We start from the raw sequence: 16,740 nt of genomic DNA, 5'->3' as shown, positions 1-16,740 counted from the left end.
ATATAGCCTGCACCTTCACAATAAATCCATTATTTATTTTAAAACTGGTCTATTTTCATTTTAAAACAGGTCTATTTTCATTTTAAAACAGGTCTAAAGAAGCATGAAATGAAGAAAATGTTGTCAGAAGAAAAGAATAGCCTACTCCGAGTTGTCCTTATGTTAGATCCTGTTGTGGCTATGCCAAATGGCTGTGGTACACTAGTTTGTTGAGCAGACAAAATGAGATTATAATTCCATGGTATTATTTTATGAAGAATAAAACTGAACAAAATATAAATATTTTCTAAAAACCTTTTGAGGGAGTGCGTACACTATTCTATGTTGAGCGGTTAACAAAGAAATAGGTACTCCTATATGCCTAATTTATAGTTATTAATGTAACTTTAGTTGTGGAAAAACATTGGGCTATATGTTTCGATTTTTAATAAATTGTAAGGCTGTTTTGAAAAAAGTAGCTTGTAAAGGCATGAGCTGTACTTTGTTTTTTTTTGTGCAGGCTGCACACACTCCAATAGTATCTCAATCACAATTTGAAAGGACTTGATAATGCCTCGAATTTCACAGCGGCACCCCTTTTGTGGCTGCACCCTAAAACAAATCCATGCATTTTGCGGCCCGGAGTGCTGCTTTGTGCCCTTCTCCCTGAGTGTGCTGCGCAATCCGAAGCATCTCTCACTCACATGGCTCTCCGTCACGTGACCGGGTCTTTCTCAGAGGCTACAAGTGAAGACAGACACATCGGGGATGCAACTGTGCGCACGTCCTTATCCAATTCCGAGGTGCATATTGAAGATATTGGAAGAACTGTCCACATTTACTTTTCGTCAGCCAACAACATTCAAAAGCACAAGCCTATGTCAATATTCTATCCCCCATAGTACAAAAGTTGACCTATTCTATTCTGTGCAAAACAATAAATATTCCAAACAGTCTGGGACAGTTGTGGGATGCGATAGAACCCTAATTAACACAACCTCTAGCATCAAAAAATGTTTTATGCAATGTGGCTGACGCAACAGTTCAGAACATTTAGCATAAAATGTTGAAACTATTAGGCTATTTCTTCACATGATAAACACAGCAATGCACACATGGCAGTAGGCGATGTTCCATTAGCGGGAAAACACCATTCTCAAAAGTGACCACAAATGTGATTATACATGTAATGCTTTTATTACGAAGGTGCATTTTTATGGTGAAAATTATCTTCTCCAAACTCATGCGCTGCTTATGTATGTCAATTACACTCTACACCCCTTGTAAAGTGGATTAATGTGCTTCATTTTAAGAAGTTATTTGCCCACTTTCGATGTGATACAAACCTTATCAAAACATATGAGGTGGGCACTATGATTAGAAAAAGTTGCAAAAAAAAGGCTTTGTATCTTATGCTGGGCATCATTCACAAGTGATAATACAGTGGGGCAAAAAAGTATTTAGTCAGCCACCAATTGTGCAAGTTCTCCCACTTAAAAAGAGGAGGCCTGTAATTTTCATTATAGGTACACTTCAACTATCACAGACAAAATCCAGAAAAATCACACTGTAGGATTTTTTATGAATTTATTTGCCAATTATGGTGGAAAATAAGTATTTGGTCAATAACAAAAGTTTCTCAATACTTTGTTATATACCCTTTGTTGGCAATGACAGAGGTCAAACGTTTTCTGTAAGTCTTCACTAGGTTTTCAAACACTGTTGCTGGCATTTTGGCCCATTCCTCCATGCAGATCTCCTCTAGAGCAGTGATGTTCTGGGGCTGTTGCTGGGCAACACGTACTTTCAACTCCCTCCAAAGATTTTCTATGGGGTTGAGATCTGGAGACTGGCTAGGCCACTCCAGGACCTTGAAATGCTTCTTACGAAGCCACTCCTTCGTTGCCCAGGCGGTGTGTCTGGGATCATTGTCATGCTGAAAGACCCAGCCACGTTTCATCTTCAAAGCCCTTGCTGATGGAAGGAGGTTTTCACTCAAAATCTCACGATACATGGCCCCATTCATTCTTTCCTTTACATGGATCAGTCGTCCTGGTCCCTTTGCAGAAAAACAGCCCCAAAGCATGATGTTTCCACCCCCATGCTTCACAGTAAGTATGGTGTTCTTTGGATGCAACTCAGCATTCTTTGTCCTCCAAACACGACGAGTTGAGTTTCTACCTAAAAGTTCTATTTTGGTTTCATCTGACCATATGACTTTCTCCCAATCTTCTTCTGGATCATCCAAATGCTCTCTAGCAAACTTCAGACGGGCCTGGACATGTACTGGCTTAAGCAGGGGGACACATCTGGCACTGCAGGATTTGAGTCCCTGGCGGCGTAGTGTGTTACTGATGGTAGGCTTTGTTACTTTGCTCCCACCTCTCTGCAGGTCATTCACTAGGTCCCCCCCGTGTGGTTCTGGGATTTTTGCTCACCGTTCTTGTGATCATTTTGACCCCACGGGGTGAGATCTTGTGTGGAGCCCCAGATCAAGGGAAATTATCAGTGATCTTGTATGTCTTCCTAATAATTGCTCCCACAGTTGATTTCTTCAAACCAAGCTGCTTACCTATTGCAGATTCACTCTTCCCAGCCTGGTGCAGGTCTAGAATTTTGTTTCTGGTGTCCTTTGACAGCTCTTTGGTCTTGGCCATAGTGGAGTTTGGAGTGTGACTGTTTGAGGTTGTGGACAGGTGTCTTTTACACTGATAACAAGTTCAAATAGGTGCCATTAATACAGGTAACAAGTGGAGGACAGAGGAGCCCCTTAAAGAAGAAGTTACAGGTCTGTGAGTGCCAGAAATCTTGCTTGTTTGTAGTTGACCAAATACTTATTTTCCACCATAATTTGCAAATAAATTCATTAAAAATCCTACAATGTGATTTTCTGGATTTTTTTTCTTCTCATTTTGTCTGTCATAGTTAAGTGAACCTATGATGAACATTACAGGCCTCTCTCATCTTTTTAAGTGGGAGAACTTGCAGAATTGGTGGCTGACTAAATACTTCTCCCCCCACTGTATACAGTTCACAAGAGATATTGTCTAGGCTAATATTGTCACCCATCAGACTATTCTTGATTTAATCTGGTCTTTACATATACTAAATAATATATGTGTGAAATTTGTTTCGATTTAGAATGGACCATTATCATGCACCTGCAGTGGGGGAAAAATACATGTCATCTCTGTACTTAAATAGAGAATGGAGGATGCCTTTCCTGTGGTTCATTTTTCATTTCAGCCAGGTAGGCTATACTGCTTTAGTAAAGAGAAGCAAAGTACTTAATATTAGGAAAGTTGAGAAATATAGCATGCCTAGCCTATAGAAGGCTGATGGGGATCCTTCTCTTTTTAATAGAGGCCATCACTCTGTTTTCTTACACAATCCCATAGCCTATAGAAATGTCTCGTAACATGAGCTCATGGGCTCTCATGTTTGATTCGATTTTCAAATACTTTTGCATTGATGTCAGAGTGATTAGAGGGACAATAGAGTGCTGAGTACCAGGCAGTTAGCAAGTTTGGTAGGCTACTAATGACCATCAGCAGCATCAGAGCATGGAGGAGCCTAATTACCGTGACTAAACGGTCATGTGGAATTTGACTGCCTTTGTGACTCCTGACCGCAAGGGTGGTGGTAATACGGTCACCGCAACAGCCCTATCTCTGCCTCTGTGATTTTGCAATAGGTTTGTGAATTAGGTAGGTATTATGGAAGGAATTCTGGTCTAATGAATGTACACAGACTTACTTCCACATCTGAGTGTTGACGTGCTTGTCCATCATGGCGGTAAGAGCACATCGCATTCGATCCCAGCGCCGGTCAAACGAGTAGCAGCTTCTCCCAAACAGTTGACTTCCAAAGGTACAAAACTGAGCAGCAGGGAGGGAAATAGTTAACACAAATACGCACTAACAAGCCAATCACACACACACTGCTGCTCCCATGCACGGTGCAAGCTGCCACTCAATGGGAGGACTGATTTCACATACATCTGGCTATGTTGTTGTTTCATTGTTGCTGTGTTGTGAGCATATCCCTGTAATATAAAATTAAATTTGTGGTGGACTTACAGCTGCCGGCCGTGGGTGGTAACCTGAATAGTGACAGTCCAGTTTGTCTGTGCCCTCCTCCCGCTCATCGTTCTCCCCCTCGTCACTGGACAGGCGGGAGCCCCCGTCAGGAGCGGACGTAGCGTGGTGGGAGTCTCCCGGGGTACCCCCACCTCCATCAGAGATAATGCTGTTCAGCCTAAGAGCAGAGGAAACAGTGATTTAGGAACACACATCAGGGATGCAGGTACTTGCTGTACCACACTGCAAAAAGTAGTGGTTGGATGGCGAGAACCCAGGAAGAGCACATAAAGTGACTCACCGTGGAAGACCAAGATTGTGAGGTTTGGGCTTGCCAAACGCCAAAGGCTTGGTGGCGTCGGTGGCTCCGTTGCCATGAGCGACCTGGTGGGCGTCGTGGTGGGGGGCGAGCCGTGAGGGGGAGGGATGGGGTTCCCTGAGAGGGGTGGTCTGCAGGGGGTGGGGGTGCTGCAGTTCCCGTTCCCGGGCTTTGCTTTTGTGCTCTGCCAACAGTGTGTCGAAGCGTTTCCTCCGGCCCAGCACTGCCCTCCGCTGGCTTAGGGAATGTGTCTGAGGGAAGGAGAAGGCCAAGAGGTATGTTAGGTCAGGGTGCGCTGCACTCTTGAGAATCTGAAGGCTGCCTAAATACCTAGGAAATGTGACAGGGAATATTTCCTAACCACACAAAACAGAGAAAGAGAGGGGGCAGAAGAGAGGGCTTGGTACCTTGCATGTTAGGGATCGTGTGCATGGCTTCCGAGCTGTCATATCCAGGACCCCACAGTGGATATCTGGATTAAACTCACGTTCTGATGGAAGAGAGAGAGAAAACAGGAGAGGTAGAAAGGAAGAGAGAAAACAGGAGAGGTAGAAAGGAAGAGAGAAACATAGTATATTCAGTTAGTGGCATTTCTGCCAATAACAGCTAGTTTTCAGTTTTCCCCTCCCCACTCAGACCACTCCCAGACAGTCCTATCTACATTTTTGCTTGAGAAATTGCTCTTTAATTGAAGACAACCACAGTAAGGTACTTGATTGTTACACAGAAATAATTTGATAGAGATAAAAAACTGCTGCAATGGACCTTTAAAACAAAACGTCCTCCAGACATAAACCCCTATCACCTCCTCTCACCTGACAGTCTCTTGTAGAGGTGTTGTCTGCTACTGGTGCTGTTGTCCTGCTTCTTTTCCAGGGCAGTGAGGGAGAGGTGGCCCTTGCCGTTGGGGATCTGGCCGGGGGCAAGCAGGGGAGCCTTTGGTATGGAGGGACAGTTAAGGCCTGGCTTCAGGGGTGACGAGGAGCTCACAGTGCTGCTGGAGGAAGAGGACGATAAGTGGGCCGAGGGAACCTGCACCAGCTTGGCTGACGAATCCACCTTCAGACGCATCTTCTCCACTTTGACTGCAGGGGTCAGGCTGGAAGAGAGAGATGGACAGAAGAGGAGAAAGCGAGGGAGTTAATTTATCTATAGCAGCATTAAATACTTCAGAAAAATAGTTTAGTTTTAACAGAACAGAGTTTGAAATGTGTTCAAATCCCCAGGCAGAAAGCCAACATGTTTTGAGTGGTTGTAAATATAGTTCGATAAAGGATCTCTTTTTAAAACTAACTCTTTAAGGGGCTTATTTAGAAGGAGGGTAGCACAGGGAGACTTCAGACAGAGCTATACTTCAGAGGAGCAGGGAGAGGACCTAAGATGAAGAGATAAGATATAACTCAGAGGATCAAATCAAACTTGAAGCAGGGCTTTAAAGAGGCAGGGGACTGAACTAGGGCTGGCCGACATAACGAATTCAATTAAATTTCAAAATGGCTTTATCGCAAGAATCAAGGTTTTTTGTTCTTATGACCGTTTAGGTCCGCTTGTTCTCATGTTGTCTTTTTGGTCTCGTCTCTTTCTGTCTTGAGTGCACCTTCTCACTCATAAACACACCAAGCCCCTCCCCTGCCACTCACAACTGAGTTTCCACTAGTTACTATAGAAACAAAGTCAAAATGGACTATATTGTGAAAAACTATGAAAACAAAAATGTGCTTTTTGGTCTTAATTTAAAGGTTAGCAGTGTGGTTAAGGTTAAAGGTAGACTCAGTGAAATGACGTTGCCACGAGCAGCACTGCAGACATTGAGATGAGTGAGATCCAAGACTTGGCTCTCAAAGTCACACACAGTATCTGCACATGTGAACGGGTTCACGCTATGCTGTTTACTCTCCGCATCTACGTCATATCGCTGAGTTTACCTTTAAAGGTTAAGGTCAGGATTAAATAAACATTTTAAAAGGTCGACATTGGGCACGAAAACTGTCCAACTCTGCCCCTTTCATTAGATTATTGCTGACTGTTTGAAATGCAGTGACCTTTATTTGTGCAACAAAGCTTTTTCGAGACAACACTACTGTATCGTGAAATGCCCACGCGTATGAAAAAAATCTAGTGATTTTTTGGGGGGCCATATCGCCCAGCCCTAGGCTGAAGTTCAACATGACAATATGTGTTCAGCATGGTTCACCAGCATGGCTAGGCTAGACATTACTTACACCTTGTCGTTGAGCACCCTGAAGGGAGGGAAGTGAGGTCTCTGCTGGATGCCTGGTAGCTTCTCTTTGGCTGGTTTGAGGATTTTGGAGTTGGACGAGGTGCTAGTCCCACTGGAAGAGCGGCCCATGGCCCCCCCACTAACCGGCCCACTGCTCCTGCTCCGAGACAGAGCGGTCAGGGAGAAGGCTGAGGAGGGGGCTAAGGTGGAGGTGGGCTTACTGGACGAGCTGTGTCTTCTCTCTAGATAGGGGTCAGGGGAAAAGCAGGGTAGGGTAACCTAATGTACAGTCCACACAGACACATGACCTACAGTGCCTTCAGAAAGTAGTAGTCACACCCCTTGACTTTTTCCACATTGTTGTTACAGCCTGAATTTAAAATGGATTAAATTGAGATTTAGATTTTTCACTGGCCTCCACACACACACCCATAATACCCCATAATGTCGATGTAAAATTAAGAGTTTCGAAATGTTTACAAAGCTGAAATGTCTCAAGTCAGTAAGTATTCAACCCCTTTGTTATGGCAAGCCTAAATAAGTTCAGGAGTAACAAGTCACATAAGTTGCATAGTGTAACTCTGTACCTCACACATACAATTATCTGTAAGGCCTAGAGGTCGGCCGATTTCAAGTTCACAAGTTTTCATTTTTACACCTTTATTTAATCTTTATTTAACTAGGCAAGTCAGTTAAGAACAAAATCTTATTTTCAATGACGACCTAGGAATGGTGGGTTAACTGCCTTGTTCAGGGGTAGAACGACAGATTTTTACCTTGTCAGCTCAGAGATTCAATCTTGCAACCTTACAGTTAACTAGTCCAACGCTCTAACCACCTGCCTCTCATTGCACTCCACGAGGAGACTGCCTGTTACGCGAATGCAGTAAGCCAAGGTAAGTTGCTAGCTAGCATTAAACTTATCTTATAAAAAACAATCAATCAATCATAATCACTAGTTATAACCTCACATGGTTGATGATATTACTAGTTTATCTAGCGTGTCCTGCGTTGCATATAATCAATGTGGTGCGTATCGTTGCTCCAATGTGTACCTAACCAGAAACATCAATGCGTTTCGTAAAATCAATACACAGAAGTATATATTTTTAAACCTGCATATTTAGCTAAAAGAAATCCAGGTTAGCAGGCAATATTAACCAGGTGAAATTGTGTCACTTCTCTTGTGTTCATTGCACGCAGAGTCAGTGTATATGCAACAGTTTGGGCCGCCTAATTTGCCAGAATGTTACGTAATTATGACATAACATTGAAGGTTGTGCAATGTAACAGGAATATTTAGACTTATGGATGCCACCGTTAGATAAAATACGGAACGGTTCCGTATTTCACTGAAAGAATAAACGTTTTGTTTTCGAGATGATAGTTTCCAGATTCGACCATATTAATGACCAAAGGTTCATATTTCTGCGTGTTATTATGTTATAACTAAGTCTATGATTTGATAGAGCAGTCTGAGCAATGGTAGGCACCAGCAGGCTCGTAAGCATTCATTCGAACAGCACTTTCGTGCGTTTGCCAGCAGCTGTTTATGACTTCAAGCCTATCAACTCCCGAGATTAGGCTGGTGTAACCGATGTGAAATGGCTCGCTAGTTAGCGGGGTGCGCGCTAATAGAGTTTCAAACGTCACTCGCTCTGAGACTTGGAGTAGTTGTTCCCCTTGCAGAGGATTTCATGGAGCGATGGGTAACGATGTTTCGAGGGTGGCTGTTGTCGATGTGTTCCTGGTTCGAGCCCAGGTAGGGGCGAGGAGGGGGACGGAAGCTATACGGTTACACTGGCAATACTAAAGTGCCTATAAGAACATCCAATAGTCAAAGGTTAATGAAATACAAATGGTATAGAGAGAAATAGTCCTATAAATACTATATTAATTACAACCTAAAACCTCTTACCTTGGAATATTGAAGTCTCATGTTAAAAGGAACCACCAGCTTTCATATGTTCTCATGTTCTGAGCAAGGAACTTAAACATTAGCTTTCTTACATGGCACATATTGCACTTTTACTTTCTTCTCCAACACTTTGTTTTTGCATTAATTAAACCAAATTGAACATGTTTCAGGGTCCTGTGTGGCTCAGTCGGTAGAGCATGGCGCTTGCAACGCCAAGCGTCGTGGGTTCGATTCCCGCTGGGGCCACCCATATGTCAAAGTAGTGGCCCCAGCCGACTTGTAAGTCGCTTTGGACAAAAGCGTCTGCTAAATGGGATATATATTATATATTATATTTATTTGAGGCTAAATTGATTTTATTGATGTATTATATTAAGTTAATTCAGTATGTTAATTCAGTGTTGTTGTAATTATCATTATTACAAATGTAAAAAAAGTCAGATTAAACGGTATCGGCTTTTTTTGGGGTCCTCCAATAAATCGGTATCGGCGTTGAAAAATCATCGACCTCAAGTAAGGACCCTCAGTTAAGCAGTGGATTTCAAACACAGACTCAACCACAAAGACCAGGGAGGTTTTCCAATGTCTCACAAAGGGCACCTATTACGAGATGGATAAAAATGTCAAATGCAACATTGAATACCCTTTTGAGCATGGTAAAGTTATTTATTACACTTGGTGATGAATACACCCAGTCACTACAAAAATACAGGCGTCCATCCTAACTCAGTTGCCAGACAGGAAGGAAACAGCTTCGGGATTTATCTATGGCATGACTTGAAAATGGCTGTCTAGTAATGGTCAACAACCAACTTGACAGAGCTTGAAGAATTTTAAAATAATACAAATATTGTTCAATCTAGGTGTGCAAAGCTCAGAGACTTACCCAGAAACACTCACAGCTGTAATTCTCTGCCAATACATGATTCCAACATGTATTGACTCAGGGGTGTGAATACTTAAGAGATATTTCTGTATTTCATTTTCAATAAAATATGCAAACATTTCTAAAAACATGTTTTCACTTTGTCATTATGGGGTATTGTGTGTAGATGGGTGAGACAAACACATTTAATCAATTTTGAAGTCAAAGGGTATGAATACTTTCGGAAGGCACTGTACAAGCAATCTGAAATTGGTAGTAGTGTTCTTTTTTCCAGAAACAACGGGCCTTTTGACAGTAATAGTTTTGCGATAAATGTGCAGGGAATCATGGGTAAACATTTCCTAAACAAAATCAAAAGCAGGCAGCTTCAAAAGCAAAGACTTGCTGATCCAGGCCAATTCATTCTGAACTAGAAACACGGGCCAAGGGCTTGATTTCCTGTCAGCCAGAAGGGAACAGTTGAGATTACAATAACTGCTAAAAGACAATACTGACACCAGAGAAGAAAATAATTAAACTAAGACAAAAAAACAGCAGCTGCTGAACAGAACAAAGGGCTCTGTGCAATCCAAACCGTATTGCAGTATTTTAATGTTACGCAGCTCTCACACACACACGAAGAGAAGGTGAAAGTAAAACAGAAGGAGAGAAAAATGAAAGTTCTACAGTAAGAGAGGAAGAAAGAATGCATGTGAGAGAGACAGCTCTTTAGATAAGAGCAGAGCACTGCAATGAAAGTGAGCTGAAGACGAACTGAAAACTCGCATCTGGTGTTGAATTTTGGCCAGTCCTGAGAGGGTTAATCTGACTATTTTACAGCCAGATAACTACAGAAACACTCCTCCCAACCAGCACAACAAAACCAGTTTCATCTTCTAGTCATGAAGAAAAGCATGTGTGTGTGTGAGAGAGTGAGAAATATACATACAATCAGTGAATAAGAGGAAACTGTGAGAGAGTAGAGAAATAAGAGAATGGAGAGAAAGCACAAGAGAGAGAGATAGATATAGACAGACATATATACGAAACTCTAACTAACCTCATGCTAACTCCATGCAGGTCTGGGCTGCATGCCAAGGCTGTCTCAGTGGGTGAGTAGCAACAGAGCGTGGCAGAATGCACAGCTGCCACTCCCAGCCCCACACCCACAATTTTACACTACAGCAGCTAAAAGAGCAACAACCCCAGGGCTTTCCTCTCCTTTCTCACACACACACACACTAAACCAGCGCAGCCTATCTGCTGTGACAAAGCCCCACCCGGAGTCGAGCTGTTTCAACCCTCTTCTACCCTCCCGCCCATGACACACTGCCTTCCTGGTAACAGGCTAGCACCCGGCCTCTCCACCCCCTCAACCTTTCACTGCTGCTCAATCTAGCTCAGAATTCGCTGAATAACCCACACGCAAGCGCGAGCAGGCTTCCCCAGCGTGACGTTCCCACAATGCCTGCCAAAAGCTGAGAGAGCAAGCCAGCTACAGAGGTCCTGGCAGACCAGTAGAACAGGAAAACAGTGAAAAGGTGCAGCGTTGTGGTCTATTCTCACACTATCTTCTCTCTAGAGGGCAGTGGAATCCCTGGCTACTGAGGAGACAGGCTGGCTGGCCGGGAAACATTTTGGATAGTGGGCCCCGGTGCACAGCATAGGCCTACACACTGTACACTCAGGGTAGACTACACATAAAACAAGGCCCAATCAAAAGGAATAGGCCTTAAAATATCCTCTTATGACCGGACAACACTATCGTAGAAGTCACTTAATGAAAATCAGATCTGCTTTAGAGCAACCAGTTGGTGGATTGCATCCTCATAGGGAGTGGATGGTGTTTTTGCATAGTCCTGTCAACAGTGCAGGCCTGTTCTCCTCAGAGCGTATAGCTCTGCATGCAGCGCCACTGTCAAAACGCCACATCCACTAGGGGACCGCAACAGGCGGCCAAAACCGTCCCGCGAGGGATTTTTTGTTAAAAACGCCCTATTAAGACACTATGTTTGTGTTTTTCTTTATTTTGCCAGTTACCTGTATGTATGCATGTATGTGATCTTGTGCCAATGTAATCAAGGTTTAATCAAAATTATAGTTATTTTCAGATACAATCTCTTTTTGGGCTTAGTTGTGGTCGATTAATTTTTTGGGGACAAATAAGTAATAATTATGTTCCGGCCCAATGACCATCACCTCTGACAAAAATCGACTTGCGGCTGAATCTAGTTGCCTACCCCTGCCATAGAACATATGGATGGGCGTCAAGCAATAGAGGAGAATGAGGTGAAACAGTCTAGATGTTGTTAAGCTCAGTAGACCTGCCCTCAGAGAGAAGAATCACAGCATATAGAATCACAGTGCACTGACCTTTAGCAGACTCTCTCAGCCTTTCCTACCAGCAGCAGCACAACAAAGCGGCTTCATGGAATGAAAGCCATTTAAACCACACAGACTACAAAACAGGCCAGAAAATGAAGGTTCATCTTTGGTGCCTTGCAGAGATGAGCTCATTACTCTATAGAAGACAAGTCCACTAATGTTTCACTGGTCAGACAAGTCCAATAGTCTTCAGAGGCACTGCCGAGTCCTGCGTTAACACGCTGTACACTGGAAGACTAATGAATGAACAGGCCTCTGACCTGTTCACCGGACGTGCTACCTGTCCCAGACATGCCGTTTTCAACTCTCTAGAGACAGCAGGAGCGGTAGAGATACTCTGAATGATCGGCTATGAAAAGCCAAATGACATTTACTCCTGAGGTACTGACCTGTTGCACCCTCAACAACCACTGTGATTATTATTATTTGACCCTGCTGGTCATCTATGAACATTTGAACATCTTGGCCATGTTCTGTTATAATCTCCACCCGGCACAGCCAAAAGAGGACAGGCCACCCCTCATAGCCTGGTTCCCCTCTAGGTTTCTTCCTAGGTTCAGGCCTTTCTAGGGAGTTTTTCCTAGCCACCGTGCTTCTACACCTGCATTGCTTACTGTTTGGGGTTTTAGGCTGGGTTTCTGTACAGCACTTTGTGACATTAGCTGATGTAAGAAGGGCTTTATAAATAAATGTGATTGATTGTGGTACCAGTGGATATGAGCTATCCAAGACTATTGTCTTACGTCAAATAGAGTCCCTCAACCGATGTCTTGTTGGATGTGGAACTCATCCTAAAATGTTGGGATTGCCAACCATCCATCATTCAAACATAGTTCCTCTTTTTTTTGTATGGCATAACTCTCCATGAAATAGGCAATGGTTGGTTAGTGGCATCATTTCAATGACTGGCTCAGCTAGCAAGCTATGTTGGTCAAATTTATGCTAGCTTTCAACCCACTGCCAAACTTCAGAAATACTGCTCGGTGAGGCACAAATATCTTTAGTTAGATGTAAAAAAAAAGATGTAAAACATTGACATATTTATGGTTTTAGATTAGGTTAATTCAGACTGTTTTTCAGCAGCACGATGTCACCTAGGTGATATTTTATCATGTTAGATAGCACATTGTAGCCAAACTACTTTCGATCTATCCCTTTACGAGATATGAGACTATTCCACCTGCACTGATCTATCTGACTGAAGACAATGATACAAGCCAGATTCATCCTATCTGATTGAATGTTATTGCGCAACACCTCAGGTGGAAGTTGTGTTCGTGGACTACTACGCTATAGTAGTCAGGTGCGACCACACCAGCACTAGGCTAACCTCAATTTGTGGAAACTATGAACTTCTGTAATTGCAACTCTATTCACGTGCCATTAGTCCATGATTGATCTGTCTCGACTCTTGACACAGGACCAATGAGTGTTCCCAATGACACTTGAGTGCTATTGTGTCTCCCTCTTGTGGCCAATCCTGATACCTGTATAACCAGCAACAACCAGTGATGAAATATTATAGGCCTAGCTTTCCATTCAATCATTCCGCTGAAAAAGAAACAAACACCCCATAGTAAAAGGACAGTAGTGATTCCTTTGAAGCCCTGTGGCCTTGGCTCGACAATTTTAAATGGTATGGATCCCAATGTCCACACCACCATAAAGTGTAGTGTAGTAATGTATGCATATTGGGACACGGATGAACTTAAGTAACCAGCCCAGAGTAGAAACGGAAGGATGTGCAATTGAGGCTTTGGTTTTGACAACCACAGGAAGATAATACAGACTCACCAGGTTTACAATAGAAAATGAATATTCCAATTTAGTTTAAAAAGGAAACTGCTTGCATGCCATTTTATAAACTAATTTGTTTATAAGGATGGAAAGATCCATACTAAAGCCTCAAAGCCGAAAACATTAGAACACCCTCCCTCTGTCAGTGTTGTGAGGAGTCAGAACACTGACCTATCTAATACACACCATGTGTTAGAAAACATGATAGTTTTATCAAAAATTCAAGAATTACCCATAACATAAGGTTATCTGACAGTTTAGACTAAGCTATTTAATTGTCAAAAATCCTTAATTGAAATGGCTCAAGGAACAACAGATAGTTGTTAGAGGTATCAACGATAACGGTAAGTGGAGGAAGACCTAAAAACGGTACGCACTGAAATCATTTTAAAAGAAGTCTCCAATCTTTGACCTAAAGAACAGCTGGAATAAATAAATTATACATGCCAATTGATGCTTAAAAGCCCATCGTGGAGAGGAACTAACCAGAGAGAGAGAGAGAGGCAGAGAGAGACAGAGAGAGAGAGAGAGAGAGAGAGAGAGAGAGAGATCACATTTTACACCACCTCACTGGCACTCACTGGTGTCTGTGGAGAGAGCAGTTCTCTTAACTGCACTGAAGCACAGGGGTGTGTGTGTGTGTTTGTGTGTCTGTGTGCTTTCGGCAAGTGCGTGCATAGAGGGTTCAACAGGCTAGTTTTAACGAGAAAGGCAGCAAAACGATCCCTCGATTCTGAAATCCATAATAAATTACATTCTTTCCAGCATTCCGGCCAAAGAGCCAGTTAAAGAACACACACCGTGGAGAAGGAAACTAGTAGGTTTTAGACATCTTCAGACGTCTTAGGGACAGTTTAACATGCTAAAACAATCAATTAGGCTGCACTCACACAGAGGAACGGACTCGGAGGAGCACATCAAATATTAACAGGAGAATTGTAAACAAGTCTCAGGCGGTGGAAATAAAAGGCCAGAGTGCTCCTTCCTCATGTTAGAGGTTGAGAATGGGAGGTGTGCTTTTAATCCTCCTGACGTTGATAGTGTTTGAACATGCGCACACACAGAGTAGTTGTGCCATTCTGACAGAGATTAGTGCCAAGCAGATTTCCCCAAAGCACAAGTCTAGAATGTTCTCTTTAGTGATGGGGGAAAGAAATCAATACAGTTACATATTGGGATATTTCTAACGATTTATCGTATTGTTTTGACAATATAGCAATATTTTCTGTGCGCTAGTTGGCTGTACCTGCACCAAAACTATTTTCCTTCATATCTTATACAGCCTTAATATCTTATATACTATAATCTTTTGATGACAACATGTTGTTTTCTCACGACTGTCTTGTCCCTCTGCAGCAGACATGTATTTCGCAATAAATCACTATACATAAAGAAAATGTGAGAATCTCAATGCATATCTTAAATCGGCACCTAAGTATTGTGATAATATCGTAATGTGAGGTCCCTGGCAATTCCCAACTCTAGCTCTCTCCCTGCCCAAACCTTTCCCGCCAGGAGAGCTATATAACAAAAAATATAAAAACCCAATACTGGATCAGCTCTTGGGGACAATGTTTGCATGAGTGATGGTGGTCTGTGTCTGTGTGTGTGTGTGTGTGTGTGTGTGTGTGTGTGTGTGTGTGTGTGTGAGTGAGAGAGACTTACCGTAGTGTGCTTGGAAGGCCTGGGGCTTCACCACCTGACTGCAGTGGCTGCACATCACCAGGTAGAAGTCGTCCTGTGCTGGACACTGGCCAAATATGGGCATGTCTGTGGTTCCATGGGGGAGGGAAAAAACACAGAAAAACACAGAAAAGGATGAAGGTAACCAGCCTCAACTGTAGTAGGTAGACACAGGCAGTTGCTGAATGAAACATTTCAAATGATGTTGTGTTATGGAGGGAGATAGAGTATTGAACGCTAGGCTCTAAGATGGTTAAGGTTGATTAAAAAAAAAGTGAGTGTGGTAACAATCATTCCAGAGAAAAACCGATTGTACAGGTGCAGAGATTACACACAGAGTACTCCTCGGTACTAGCCCCATTTTACAGTAGAGGAAACTACCCAGCGATAAGGAGAGGACCGAGCCATCACTCCAAAGGTTACCTGCTGCAGAAACAGACAGACTCGCTACAGAACAAAGAGGTGAAGCATGCAGGAGAAATACAGCCAGTGGCAGAGTCTGATTGATCTGTCTTCAAATAAACAAGAGAGAAGGGAGAGCGGCTGGGGGAGAGCGGCTGGGGGAGAGCGGCTGGGGGAGAGCGGCTGGGGAGAGCGGCTACCACTTGGGCTTTAATGTACCGTACCTGCAAATACTCAAATAGACAAATTCATCCAGGCAAAAAAAAAAGAACACCATCATTCACAGAAATGCATGTTACCTTATGTGACAAGAAAATGACATTCAACAGTTAACCGGTTAACAATTACAAAATGTTTATCCTTTGTCAGTCGTTGCGTTAGTTAAGTGCCGGCTAAACAGATCCGATTGGCTGTTTGGTGGATTCAACAACCCCACTGACAAATGACTCCCTCCTTTTTTGGTGAAAGCCTCATGATCATGGAAAACAGAGGGGCACATTGGGAGACGAGACCTTGACAAGGAGAATCGCAAAGAGCTAATGAAGGGGCTAATTAAGAAATCACCCAGAGAGCCCGTCTGACGAGGCCCTCCAACACACACACACACACACGGCTAAGGACACTTGAAACGTCACCGCCGTCTCCAAGGTGATGGCTTTTCAAGTCCACACAAAAGCCTACCTGTGCTCTTAAGGAAGTCATTTGCTGCTGTGGAACGGGAATTAACAAGCCGACCCATACTTAACACAGGGTTAATGTCTGGGCCCACTTCACTAAGTGTCAGCTCCTACCACTGAGGTGGAAGTATCGACTACTGGCTCAGATGAAAACCTTTGCTTAATTGACATATTAAAAAAAGAGTTCATAGGTCTACCAAACAGAGCTACGGTCTACTACTGAATGATTGTAATGCAACCGTACCTTCTTAGGAACAAACCCTTCACATCTAAATGAGTGGAAAACAAAGTTGGAGTGTAGGTCTAATTGTCAAGGGGAAATTGTTTTCATAGGAGTTTCATTAAATAAGGAGTTGCATTAAATTCCTATGCAAAAGCTCACACTGGCCATCATGGGTGTCCTCTGGTCTCTTAA

At 43.0% G+C, this 16,740-nt stretch overlaps 1 protein-coding gene across 4 annotated transcripts in view; it reads right to left on the bottom strand.

Annotated features, from left to right (window-relative positions):
* Positions 1–16,740, bottom strand: part of LOC135542075 (ataxin-7-like) — a 51,161-nt gene that overhangs the window by 5,530 nt on the left and 28,891 nt on the right. For all 4 annotated transcript variants that reach the window (XM_064968714.1, XM_064968712.1, XM_064968715.1 and 1 more), the window contains 7 exons: positions 15,229–15,333; positions 6,600–6,840; positions 5,193–5,476; positions 4,785–4,867; positions 4,360–4,628; positions 4,059–4,236; positions 3,736–3,857 (listed from right to left, as the gene is read on the bottom strand). In XM_064968714.1, the coding sequence (XP_064824786.1) occupies positions 3,736–3,857; positions 4,059–4,236; positions 4,360–4,628; positions 4,785–4,867; positions 5,193–5,476; positions 6,600–6,840; positions 15,229–15,333 (1,282 nt within the window). The remainder of the gene's footprint in view (positions 1–3,735; positions 3,858–4,058; positions 4,237–4,359; positions 4,629–4,784; positions 4,868–5,192; positions 5,477–6,599; positions 6,841–15,228; positions 15,334–16,740) is intronic.

This window comes from Oncorhynchus masou, chromosome 6 (genome assembly GCF_036934945.1).
Source record: "Oncorhynchus masou masou isolate Uvic2021 chromosome 6, UVic_Omas_1.1, whole genome shotgun sequence".
Taxonomy (NCBI): domain Eukaryota; kingdom Metazoa; phylum Chordata; class Actinopteri; order Salmoniformes; family Salmonidae; genus Oncorhynchus; species Oncorhynchus masou.
This window is presented reverse-complemented; position numbering and strand designations above follow the sequence as displayed.